At 35.5% G+C, this 13154-nt stretch overlaps 1 protein-coding gene across 2 annotated transcripts in view; it reads left to right on the forward strand.

The window, feature by feature from the left end:
* The window catches only part of TCEA1 (transcription elongation factor A1), a 45043-nt gene that overhangs the window by 16515 nt on the left and 15374 nt on the right, over nucleotides 1-13154 (forward strand). For both annotated transcript variants that reach the window (XM_019729832.2, XM_074318795.1), the window contains 2 exons: nucleotides 4825-4930; nucleotides 10669-10756. In XM_019729832.2, the coding sequence (XP_019585391.1) occupies nucleotides 4825-4930; nucleotides 10669-10756 (194 nt within the window). The remainder of the gene's footprint in view (nucleotides 1-4824; nucleotides 4931-10668; nucleotides 10757-13154) is intronic.

The raw sequence follows: 13154 nt of genomic DNA on the forward strand, positions 1-13154 counted from the left end.
AGTGATGAGGTCTTGAACTTAGGTAATAGCAATAGACACGGAGAGAAGGGGTACTTGTTAATGATCATTCATTCAGTAATTATTAAATGCTTGTCGTGTGCTAGGTATTATTCTACTTGCTGAGTGTAGTGGTGAAGACGACAAAGTCCCTGCTCTCATGGAACTTAATGAAAGGATGGTAAAAGTGGACATAGCTGTGTATATCGTCTTTCGTTAATAGCTTTATTGAGACACAATTTGCATACCGTACAATTCATTCAAAGTATACAATTTACTAGTTTTTGGTATATTCAAAGAATTCTGCTACTATCACCACAATCAATTCTAGAACACTTTCGTCACCTCAAAAAGAAACCCTGTACCTTTTTAGCAGTCAGGTCCCATTTCTCCCCAAATTGCCTCCCCTCCTTCTGCCCCAGGCAAGCACTAATCAGTCTACTTTTTGTCTCTGTAGATTTGCCTGTTCTGGAGATTTCATATAAATGAAATCATGTAATATGTAACCTTTTGTGTCTGCCTTAGTATAACCTTTTTTTTTCTTTTAATTTTTCTTTATTGGGGAACATTGGGGAAGAGTGTGCCTCTCCAGGGCCCATCAGCTCCAAGTCGTTGCCCTTCAATCTAGTTGGGGAGAGCGCAGCCCAGCTCCAAGTCCAGTCGCTGTTTTCAATCTTTAGTTGCAGCGGGGCGCAGCCCACCATCCTATGTGGGAATTGAGCCGGCAACCTTGATGTTGAGAGCTCACGCTCTAACCAACTGAGCCATCCGGCCGCCCCTCCAGAAGCTCAGCGGCAGCCAGTTGTCTTCAATCTAGTTTTGGAGGGTGCAGCTCACTGGCCCATGTGGGAACCGAACTGGCAACCCTGTTGTTCAGAGCTCGCACTGTAACCAACTGAGCCATCCAGCTGCCCAATATAATCTTTTTAGTGTTCATTCATGTTGTAGCATGTATCAATACTTCATTTCTTTTTATAGCTGAATAGTAAATATTCCATTGTATGAATATATCACATACCACATTTTATTTATCATTTGATGGACATTTGGGTTCCCACTTTTTGGCTCTTATGACTCATGCTGCTGTGCACATTCATGTACAAGTTTGTGTGTGAACGTGTGTTTTTGTTTCACTTAGGGTAGATACCTAAAAGTTGAAATGCTGAGTCATATGGGAACTTTATGTAGAACTTTTTGAGGACCAGCAGACTGTTTTCCCAATGGCTGTACCATTTTACATTCCCAACAGCAAGTGAATGAGGATTCCAGTTTTTCCACATTCTTGCAACACTTGTTATTATCTGTCTTTGATTATAACCATCGTAGTGGGTATGAAGTAATATTGCGGTGTTGATTTCCATTTCCCTAATGACTAATGATGTTGAACATCTTTTCATGTATTTGTTGACCATTTGTATATCTTCTTTGGAGAAATGTTTATTCAGATCGTTTGCCTATTTTTCAATTTGGGTAATGTGTCTTTTTATTATTCAGCTGTGGTAGTTCTTTATATATTCTAGATATGAGTCCCTTATCATATACAGGATTTGCAAGTATTATCTCCCATTTGTTAGGTTCATTTTACTTACTTAGTGGTGTTCTTTGAAGCACAGAAGTTAAAAATTTTGTTGTAGTCTAAATTATCTGTTTTCTTTGGCTAAGTCATCTGTTTTCTTTGGTTGCTTGTGCTTTAGGTGTCATAGCTAAGAGACCATTGTCTAATTCAAGGTTATGAATTTATTCCTGTGTTTTCTTCTGAGAGTCTTATAGCTTTTACACTTAGATCTATGATTCATTTTGAGTTAATTTTTATGTGTGGTGTTAAAAAAGTGGTGCAACTTCATCCTTTTGCATACGGATATCTGGTTGTTCCACCTTTTAATATTATTTTCTCCAATGAATTGTCTTGATATCCTTGTTGAAAATTAGTAATGAAAAATGTAGGGATTGATTTCTGGATTCTTAATTCTATTCCATAAATCTGCATGTCACTTCTTATGTAGGACCACATTGTCTTGATTACTGTAGCTTTGCTGTAGGTTTTGAAATTGGCAGTTGTGAGTCCTCCAACTTTGTTCTTTTTCAAGATTGCTTTGGCTATTTTGGGTCCCTTGCATTTCCATGTGAACTTTAGGATAATCTTCCCGATTTCTGTACAAAAGGCAGCTGGTATTCTGATAGTGATTGCATTGACTGTGTAGTTTGATTTCATTAGCATTGCAATCTTAACAGTTAAGTCTCCTGGTCTGTTAATAAGGGATGCCTTTCCGTTTTTTTAGGTCTTCTTTAATTTCTTTTTAACAATGTTTTATCATAGCTGTATGTTTTTTTCCTTGAGATTTAATAGCTCTCTTCATATCTTGGCAAAAACTCATGAGTGATCACAGCATGATTTTTTTTTTCCTAGAGCAGAGCAATCTGCTTATTCCCTGTGATGTTGACAGTGTCTCTTGACCTCACTACTCCTTCTGTTTTACCACCAATGTGCAGCTGACTCTCTAAGTCTGCTTAATACATTCTCCATCTTTCCAAGGTAATGTTTTTCTCATTGTATACCTGGTGTTCTATAGAAGCCAGATGGCCAGCCATGGGCAAAGGCACATTTTCTCTCTAGAATTTCATGATGTATAATTTGTCTCAAACTTTTATTAGTGCAGTCAAGAAGTCTGTTTAACTCTACAATTCCTAATTCCTTGAGCACAAAATACTTTTATAGCCTGCTTATTATATCCTGTATATAAATCATAGTCTACGATTTTTAGGAAAAATGCATAGTCTGGGGAATTCTCAGAGGCAGTTCTAGATGAGGTTATTCAAGTAAACTAGCTTTATAGTCCTTTCCTCTGTCTACTTTCTTCTCGTCTTCCCAAGATACCCCCTAAAAGGAAAAAAACACCTACCTCAAATTTTTGTTTTTCACCTACCTCTTCAGCCACATTTCTTATTGTTCTTACCTGGACCATCTCTTCCTTAGATAAGTGTGTTTATTACAGTTGCTGCCTGTATTCTCCATATCTGCCTATATTCTTTGCATGGGTTTTCATAGGTTCTAAGCAGGAAATCATTGACTTTTTAGTGATAAAAATATCCTGTGATAATTGAAAAGCAATCACCCTAGAGCACAGTTTGTTCATGCTTTCCTTATGCCTTTGTTCACTTCTGACCACCTCTGAAAATTCCATTTTCTTTTCCTAATTCTTGTCAACCCCAAGCTTTAGAAGTATATTAGTAATCAGGTTATTTCTTCCACTCATTTCAAAAGTAGATTTTCTTTTAGGCGGTATGTTTGTGCAGGTGGAGATAAAGAAGAGCTGTGAGTGAGTGCTGAGGAAAAGGAGGGCTGCAGTAGTCACTGCCGTGCAGACCTGACACTCAGTACACCAGCGGCAAGTGCAAGCCCCGCTTCTGAGCAGTTAGCTGCTTCCAGTGGGACAGTTCTGGGTCCACACAATTGTGAGCTCTGCTATGCAGCCCAGGCACTTGCCTCTGCAAAGTTTTTTATATTGAAGTGCCTACTTCATCAAGCTGACAAAGTAATGTTTTAGAAAAGTTCTAAAGTTCTAGAAGTATTTTCTTCACTTAAAAAAGTTCTGAGTATCTTATTTTCTAAAGCAGTAAGTCACTTTCTGTGGATTGAAAAAACCAAAACATTAATTCCAAAGCATTTTGGGCCTTTAAATATGCAGAGTCCCCATTATCATTCTGTAATGGCATGTTTCCTGCCTTGCTCCGCTTTCCAAGAGATGTAACACAGTGCACTGACTAAACACCTATTCTAAATTCTTGAGCACAACTTTTGTCATGAATCTCTTTGTTGAGTAGATTGAATAATTTAAAAGGAAGCCTTACATATCCATTTATTCTTCTTCCTTAAAGTTTACAGCAGGGTTCCCTTCTTTTTTTTGCCACTAAGAATTCCTTCTGTTATTTTTTTTTCTTCCATAGACCATATGTTTTGAAAGATTGTCTACTGACAACCTGAACTTACTAAATAATTTATCATTTTTTATTTATCATCCCATAATTGGCCTGTCGTAGCTTTTGTGTTCTTTGAGCACAATTTGAAAACCACTGATGTGCTGGAAAGAGCGTGGACTTTGGGGGTGCACAGACCTGGATTAAAAGTCCAGCTTTACTTATTAATAATGGTGTAACGTTGGGCAATTTATTTATTGGTACTTCCAAGCTCTTCATCTTAAAAATAGGGATAATGATCTTAACTTTGAAGGGTTGTTAGGAAGATTGACAAATATGGATGCTGCCAGCATAATCCTGGGCACATAATATTACCGCATGTTAAATTATATTCTGTGAAGTCCATTTTAATGTCTGTGATTATATGCTGGTTTCAGGCCCCAAAAGAATGCATTTTAAGCCTTTGTAGGTAGTAGTATTTGTTTGGGTATCCTCATTGTAAGTTGTATCAGGTGGTCTAGGATGCAATCTATGTAGAAGAATGTATAGATACACAGGAGGGTCCATCTTAGTCCTGATTGCTTCAGCCTATTTTATATATAAATACAAACTGTTTATATTTTATTCTTGCTTCTTTCTTATGGAAAGACCAATTTCATTTTACTGGTTAACCAGACTTATTACTGTAGCGAGTTATATGCTTGCAGATCTCAGTGATAAAAACCTTGAGTCCAGTGTTTGATCTGAAGATATATGTATCTTAAGTCTGTAGTATACTGTTATAAGAATTCAAATAATTGAAGTTCTTTTCAATTCTCAAATGGAAATAGAAATCTGGGAAAGAAGAAAGTGATACACTAAATTGTCTGAAATAAAATTGTTTCTACAAATTTTTTTGTTGTTGCCTTGCAGTCTACAAGAATCGGAATGTCAGTAAATGCTATTCGCAAGCAGAGTACAGATGAAGAAGTTACATCTTTAGCAAAGTCTCTCATCAAATCCTGGAAAAAGTTATTAGGTATAATTGATCTTCCCTTATATATATTTATGATGTTCTGGTTTATTCACACATTTGGTTTTGCATTTTTTCCTTTATGACTGTAGATATATGAAAATCAATGCCTTATAAGAAGAGTGAGGGGTGTTAGTTTGACCTCTTTGAGGGTTTTGCTTTTCTAAGCTAGTCAAATTTAACGTTTATGTCTTTCCATACTTATAACTGTATTCCCTCTTTAAGAAAAATTTTCCCCCAAAGGGAAGGTTGTCATACTTTTCGAAAAGGATTTTAGAATAATTTTCCAACAGAAAACTTGCAAGAATAATAAAAAAAACTAACATGTATCATTTTTTTTGATACATTTTTAATGTTTGCCATATTTGTTTTTTCATATTCTCTCTTCTCTCTTTTTCTCTATTCACACACACAAACTATTTTTTCTGAACCATTTGAGAATACTTGCATCTGTCATGCTTTGATGCTTAGAATCAGTTTACTTTCTTACGTAATCATAATACAGGAAATTTAACATTGGTACAGCACTTGAATCTACGTGCGTGTTTGCACTTTCGTTAATTGTCACAATAATATCCATTATAGCTTTTGTTTCTCTTCCAGAACAAGATGCAGTCTAGGATCACATATCTAGTTTCCTAATCTGGAATAGTTTTTTAATATCTTTTATGACATCGATGTTCTAAAGAATACAAGCACCCTGCAGCCTTTATTTTTAATAGCATATTCCTTTTTTGGGGCTTATCTGCTGTTTTCTCATGATTCTATCATGCTGTGCACCCACAGTTAGAATACTGCGTGTGTTGTGTCCTTATTAGGGTTTCACATCCAGAGGCATCAATGATGTTAGTTTTGATAGTTCAGTCAAAGTGTACACTGTATAGCTTATTATTTTTCCCCTTATATCTTATAGGCATTCTGTGGGAGATACTTTAAGATCCTGAAACAATCTTGTTCCTCATCAGACTTCCCCATCCCCACACCCCTGTTATTTAGTATCCAGAGTCTTGCCCAAACCACTCTTTTCAGTGACAATTGCAAAATAGTGATTTTCTAACTCTTTCACTTCAATATTTATAAATCATTCAGTTATAAGAAAGAACTTTCCTTTTACTTCCTAGTTATTTATTTATCTATCATTAGTGTGGATTCCTATTCTATACAATGGATTATAATCCATTATTCATGTTTATTTTGATACTTACTTTGTCCTAGATTTGACCAGCAGGCCCCTCTGCAAACTGGCTCCTTTGTTCCTTTGACAAGCCTCCTTCAATTTTATTTTTAAATCTTACATTCTGGTACCATAAAATGTCTTGGGCTCATCCATCTTTCCTGCCCCAGTCCTGAAATCAGCCATTTCTTTAATCATATAGAAGAGAAAAATACAAAAAGTGAACCTTTTAAAATTTCAAAGGCAACAATAGTAATAATAAAAAAAGAAAACTGTTACTTATAAGAGGTTGGAAACTAGAAACTAAAAATTATAAAGCCTATAAAATTTTAACAGTCTAGTCTTAAGAGAATTAAATGTAATATGTGATCCTGTATTGGATTCTGTACCAGAAAAAAAATTACTGTAAAGATTCATTATTGGAATAATTGGCAGAATTTGTATAAGACTTCTAGGTAAGTAAACAATATTGTATCATTGTTAAATTTACTTATTAATTACTGCTGTTATATAAATGAATTTCTTTATTCTTAGGGACTATACAGTGAAGTATTTAGGGATAAAGGAGCATGACATCTGCTACTTTCAAATGGTTCGAAAGAAATATGTGTGCACATGATGGTGTGTGAGTGTACATACAACACACATATACTCGGGGTGCCAAAAAAATGTGTACATATTTTAAGAGATGTTTTCTATGTAGTACTTTTTGAAGTAGAGTTGAATTACAGTAGCAATGTGTAGTATGATGTTCTCTCAAAAGATGGCATTAATCAAATGAATGCTAGGGTCACCATACAGGCAGGACAGTCAAAGAAAATGGCAGAAGCACAGTTCAAGGAGTGCAAGACCATTTTGAAGTGGTATTTGAAATTCGAGAATGTTGTGGAAGTAGAAGGACAATGGAGGCGTGAGTATGCAACAGAACCTCTAACACGCCTAACAACTGCATGCATTCGTGATAAATTTGAGACGCTTGGTACTGTGTGAAGAAATTGAAATGGCATGTGCAGCTATAAAAGTAGACACTTTGGTTAAAGTTGCTCAAGTAGTAGTTCGCTGTAATCAGAAGTGTCTGCATGCTGAGCCCCTCTTGTAATTGCAGAAATCAAACGTGAATTGTATGCATCTTTTGTTATTGGTGTGTATTGAGTATTACAATTTTAATACAGTTTGTTCCTTTCTTAAAATGTGTATACATTTTTTTAGCACCCTCTGTATGTATGTATAAGGAAGAACGAATGAATGAATGAGGAAGGAAGTGTGCCAAAACATTAACAACTGGGGACTCTGAATAAAGTTCTTTGTACTGTTCTTACAACATTTATGCGGGTTTCAAATTATTTCAAAATAAAAAGCTTTTTAAAAAAGTCTAGTCTTTAAAGACATAGTGAAACTGTTTATAGTTAATTTAAATTTTAAATCTAATTCCATATTCTAAGGTAATTATGATTAGTCATAGAAAATTGAGAACCACATGCATCCATTTTTATTTCTGGAAAGATGGTTTACATTGTGCGGGAGAAAAGAGTAGACATTACACTTATGCTCATTTAATCTTAAATTTAAAAAAGTTTTATTCTCTTATACTTATTGAAAGTATCTAAGTCCAGTACAAGTTCTCCTTTAAAAACTTTTTTATTTACATTAAAAGATTTACATGTTTATTAAAATTTGGGGAGTTGGAGAAGGAAAAAAAAATCATCCTTAAGTCTATCTAAATGTAACCATCAGTTAACATTTTGTTGCATTTCTTGTCATTTTTTCCCCTGGTATGTGGATTTTGCTACCACTATAATTTTACTTATGCTATTTATATGTATATGTGTGATATATATATATATATATATATACACACACACATATATATATGTATGTATATATATGTAGACACATATATATAAATAAATAGCATAAGTAAAATTATATATATACACACATATATATATACACACACATATATATACATATATATATATATATATATATATATATATATATATATATATATTTATATACAGAGGGTGCCAAAACAATGTATACACATTTTAAGAAAGGAAAAAACTATTAAAATTGTAAAATTGTAACACTCAATATACACCAATAACAAAAGATGAATACAAGTCACGTTTGACTTGTGCAATTACAAGAAGTACTCAAAGTGGTTACCATCAGCATCCAGACACTTCTGATTATGGCGAACTGCTTGAGCAACGTTGACCAAAGTTCCACTTGTATACATTTTTTTGGCACCCCAGGGGTGTTTTTTTGTTTGTTTGTTTTTACATCATCATCATAATTCATTTTTATTGGCTTCAAAATAATCTGTTGGGTGACTATACCATAATTTAATCACTTGCAGGTTATATTTGTTTTTATGGCTATTACAAATAATATCTTGATAAATATCTTTCTGACTAAAGCTTTTTCTTTAGATTGTTAAGCTAGATTTCTAGCAGATTTACTACTACTACTGCTACTAGGTAGCACAGTTTTGAATAATTAAGATGTGCCAAACATTGATCTGTATTATTGTTTTTTTTATTTTTTATATTGGGGAACAGTGTGTTTCTCCAGGGCCCATCACCTCCAAGTCATTGTCCTTCAGTCTACATTTCCCCAAAAAATAAGACCTAGCTGGACCATCAGCTCTAATGTGTCTTTTGGAACAAAAATTAGTATAAGACCCGGGTCTTATATAGTATAATATAATGTAAGACCGGGTCTTATATTAATTTTTTGCACCAAAAGATGCATTATAGCTGATACGACTAGGTCTTATTTTTGGGGAAACACGGTAATTGTGGAGGGCGCAGCTCAGCTCCAAGTCCAGTCACCGTTTTCAATCTTTAGCTGCAGGGGGCGCAGCCCACCATCTCATGGGGGAATTGAATCAGCAACCTTGTTGCTGAGAGCTTGTGCTCTAACCAACTGAACCATTCGGCTGCCCCCAACATTGACCTGTATTAATGCATTTAATCCTCCCAGCAATCCAGTGTGCTAGGTGCTATTATAATCCCCATTTTATGACAAGGAAATTGAGACACTGAGAGATTAAGCACTGTAAGCACAGTTGAATTGGGGTTAAGAAGTCAGGCGGGGATCTGGTTGCAGACATCTGAGTCCAGAGCTGGAGTACTTCCCTCTAGCTCTGCTATATTGCCCACAATGTGTTTAGATAGATAGTAGGACTATTTTTAAGGTTGTTCATACTTATTGCTCTGCTTTCTGAGGGATTACATCAGTTTTACTGTTCTCTACAGCATTGGATCCTTATTAGATAGTATTGCTTTCTACCCCTTTACTTTTGGAATATTTCTTAGTCTTTGCTATATTCTTGCATGTCATTATTAATCTTTGTTTTCTACCTCACAATACTGTAGCACATTTAGGTTTTAGGGCCTTCCAGGTGAATTATAGAGACTAACAAGGGGCAGTAAAATGAGTATGTGAAAACTAAAGCATACACTAAACGCTATATGGTAGTGCACTTGAATTGTAGTTCAGGTTTGCTAACCCTGACCTTTATAAGTTCTAGAATTGTGATTTGGACCGAACTCTGTCAGTTATTCTCATCCAGAATAGCATATTAGAGTCACTTGAGGAACTTAAAAGTATCCGTGATACTCATTCCTCACCTGTCAGAGATTTGGGTTGAATAGCTCAGGATGGGAGCTTGAACTGAGGGTATGCTTAAAAGTTGCCTAGGTAGTCATAATACACAATTGAATATATGTTCTTCTGTATTCTATACAGAGGGATGTGGTGAATTGAATTATTTATGTAGCTCTTATTACTTAGGTAGGGATCAAAATTTATGTGGTAGATCCAAACATTTTCTGAACCCAGCTTCAAGGCTGTTTTGATTTAAACATAAATACTTCTTTTCAGTGCTTAAATATTATTGCACTGGCCCAGTCTGTTTTACATGCTTTATTTCCCAAAATCTAATTGCGCACCTCCTTAAGTCTTTTTTTTCCCCTCAATTTTTATTGGGGAATATTGGGAGCAGTGTGCCTTTCTAGGTCCCATCAGCTCCATGTTAAGTCATTGCTTTTTTTTTTTTCAATCTAGTTGTGGAGGGTGCAGCTCAGCTCCAGGTCAAGTCGTTTTCAATCTAGTTATGGAGGGCACAGCTCACTGGCCCATGTGGGAATCGAACTGGTGACCTTGGTGTTACGAGCACTGCGCTCCAACCACTGAGCCAACCAGCCTCCCATCGGTGGCTCAATACCAAGCTCAAGCCATTGCTTTCAATCTAGTTGTGGAGAGCGCAGCTCACTGGCCCAGGTGGGAACTGAACCAGCAACCTTGGTGTTATGAGCACCACGCTCCAATCTCTGAGCCAACCGGCCACCCCATCACCTCCTTAAGTCTTAAAGCTTGTGCACTGTGTATTACTTTACATATTACTTGAGTAGCTTGCATACATTTTATTTACTTGTTGAAAACTTAGGATTTTAGGGGGTTTTGTTTTTTGTTTCGTAAAAAGCTTGATAATATGCAGTAATTCAGTTTTGTATTTTTTTTTAACAAATGCTAACAACTTAGGGATTTCGTAAATTTTCAGATGGACCATCAACTGATAAAGATCCTGAAGAAAAGAAAAAAGATACTGCAATTACATCACAGAATAGCCCTGAAGCAAGAGAAGAAAGGTATTTTGCTTTATGGAAATTCATTTATGTTTAAAGGCATAGTTTTACTTGACCATCACCTCCTCCATGGTCTTATGATCCCATATCTGTATTCTTCTATTTCCTAATCAAATGGAATTAGTAATGTATATAGCCAAATTTTCTGAGGTTTCTTACAAGACTGCCTGGAAATTTAAGAGTTAGAAGACACTACATAAATAGAAGAAATTATTTACATTGTACTCATCGAGTTTAATTGAATAGAATCTCTGGGATAGCATTACGTACTAGAATTGACAATGAAGGTACTGATGAGGGATTCAAATGGTTAATCTTCTATTTACCACATTACTTTTTTAGATTTTTTTATTTTTTGGCCTTGGATCCAGTTCTCCTTTTTATGTTTATTTTTCTTCCCAATTTAGCTATTTGTCATAAGAACTTAAAATGTGAAGTTCAGTAACAAAGGGTTCAAATTGTTTCTCAGATCTTATGAGTCCTTTGCATTTATTCTTTCCTATTACATATAGTGGACTGTGCCATATCCAACACATTGATGTAAAAGGCAATATGCCCAGTAGCTTAAATACAGTTCCTCTGTTCTTGGGGAGCTTGTAGTTTAACTCTTGACATTGATTTAGAGCAATAGTTCTCAAAGTATGATCCCTGGAAGAGCAGGGAACCTGGTAACTTGTTAGCAAACCAAATTCTTGGCCTCTACCCTGAGACTACTGAATCAGGAATTTGGTTGTGGAGCCTAGAAATGTTTTTAACAAACCCTTCAAATGATTCTGATATGCTCAAGTTTTAGGCTACTTATTTTAACTTCATTTATTTCTCAATATTTTCCCCAAATAGATAATGTACTGTTCATTTTTTTAGTAACAACAACAAAAAAAAATCCCATACACTGCTATTTTACATATTAGTACTAACTGAACTTAACGATAAAATAGGTAAGCTAAAGGTAGGGTTAAACACTAGTTACTAATAAAATTTAGTTTTTCTAACTATTTTTGAGATAATTTTAGACTTTTAGAAAATTACTTGTTGCAAGGATGTTGCTAACCTTTTTTGATATCAGGGATTATTCATTATGAATTTGTACTAACTGGACAAACAATTAACCAGGTTTACTCTTTGGAAGTGCTGAAAAGGCTGCATGAAAGTTAGACGACCTGAACTTTTTGCCAACAATCCACGGCTCTTGCATCACGACAATGCACCAGTTCACAGGGCACTGTCTGTGAGGGAGTTTTTAGCCAGTAAACAAATAACTGTATTGGAACACCCTCCCTACTCTCCTGATCTGGCCCCCAATGACTTCTTTCTTTACCCGAAGATACTCAGCAATGAAGAAGTATGTAGCACTTTTTCTAGGATGAGTTCGTGAACTTAATTGTCAGACCTCGTATACACACACTGAATATCACTACGGTCATCTTCAAAGTATTCCCCTTGGGAAGCTATGTACCTATGCCAGCGCCTAGTCCACCCTCAAAGCAATTTTGGAACTCTTTTCGGAATGGCCATCAGAGTTGTCGTCGTATTACCCTTGATGTCCTGAATGTCATCAAAATGTCTTCCTTTCAATATATCCTATATCTTTGGATAAAGAAAGAAGTCACTGGGAGCCAGATCATGTAGTGAGTAGGGAGGGTGTTCCAATACAGTTATTTGTTTACTGACTGAAAACTCCCTCACAGATAGTGCCGTGTGAGATGTTGCATTGTCGTGGTGCAAGAGTCATGGATTGTTGGCGAAAAGTTCAGGTTGTCTAACTCTTTAACACAGCCTTTTCTGCTCTTCCAAATAGTAAACTTGGTTAACTGTTTGTCCAGTTGGTTCAAATTCATAATGAATAATCCCTCTGTTATCAAAAAAGGTTAGCAACACCCTTTTAACAAGTTCGCGAACTTAACTGTCAGACCTCGTACACACACACACACACACACACACACACACGTTATTCTGAATCAAATAGGAGTCATTTGCAGGTAGGCCTTTTATGCCTCTAAATGCTAAATACAGCAATGTGTATTTTCTAAGAACAAGGTCATTTTCTCACATATAGCCATAATACAGCTATCAATATCCAGAAATTAACATTGATACAATACCTGTTTTCTAATCCACAGACCTTACTCATATTTCAACAATTGTTCCACTGTCTTTTACTGCAAGGGGAAAAGATTTTTCCTAAATATCATTGAATATCACACTTTCCATTTAGTTAGTATAGCTAGTTTACTCTGGAGTAATTCTTCAGTGTGTGATTGTCCTTCATGACATTGATAGCTTTGAAAAGTACAGGCCATAATTTGAATTTTGGATATAAGCTTCTAATTGTCTAACCTGGTGACATTCAGAGTCACTGATTTAATGCCTTGAATATAAAATATAAAAATATAGACAAATA

This window comes from Rhinolophus sinicus, linkage group LG14 (assembly GCF_036562045.2).
Source record: "Rhinolophus sinicus isolate RSC01 linkage group LG14, ASM3656204v1, whole genome shotgun sequence".
In the NCBI taxonomy this organism is placed as follows: domain Eukaryota; kingdom Metazoa; phylum Chordata; class Mammalia; order Chiroptera; family Rhinolophidae; genus Rhinolophus; species Rhinolophus sinicus.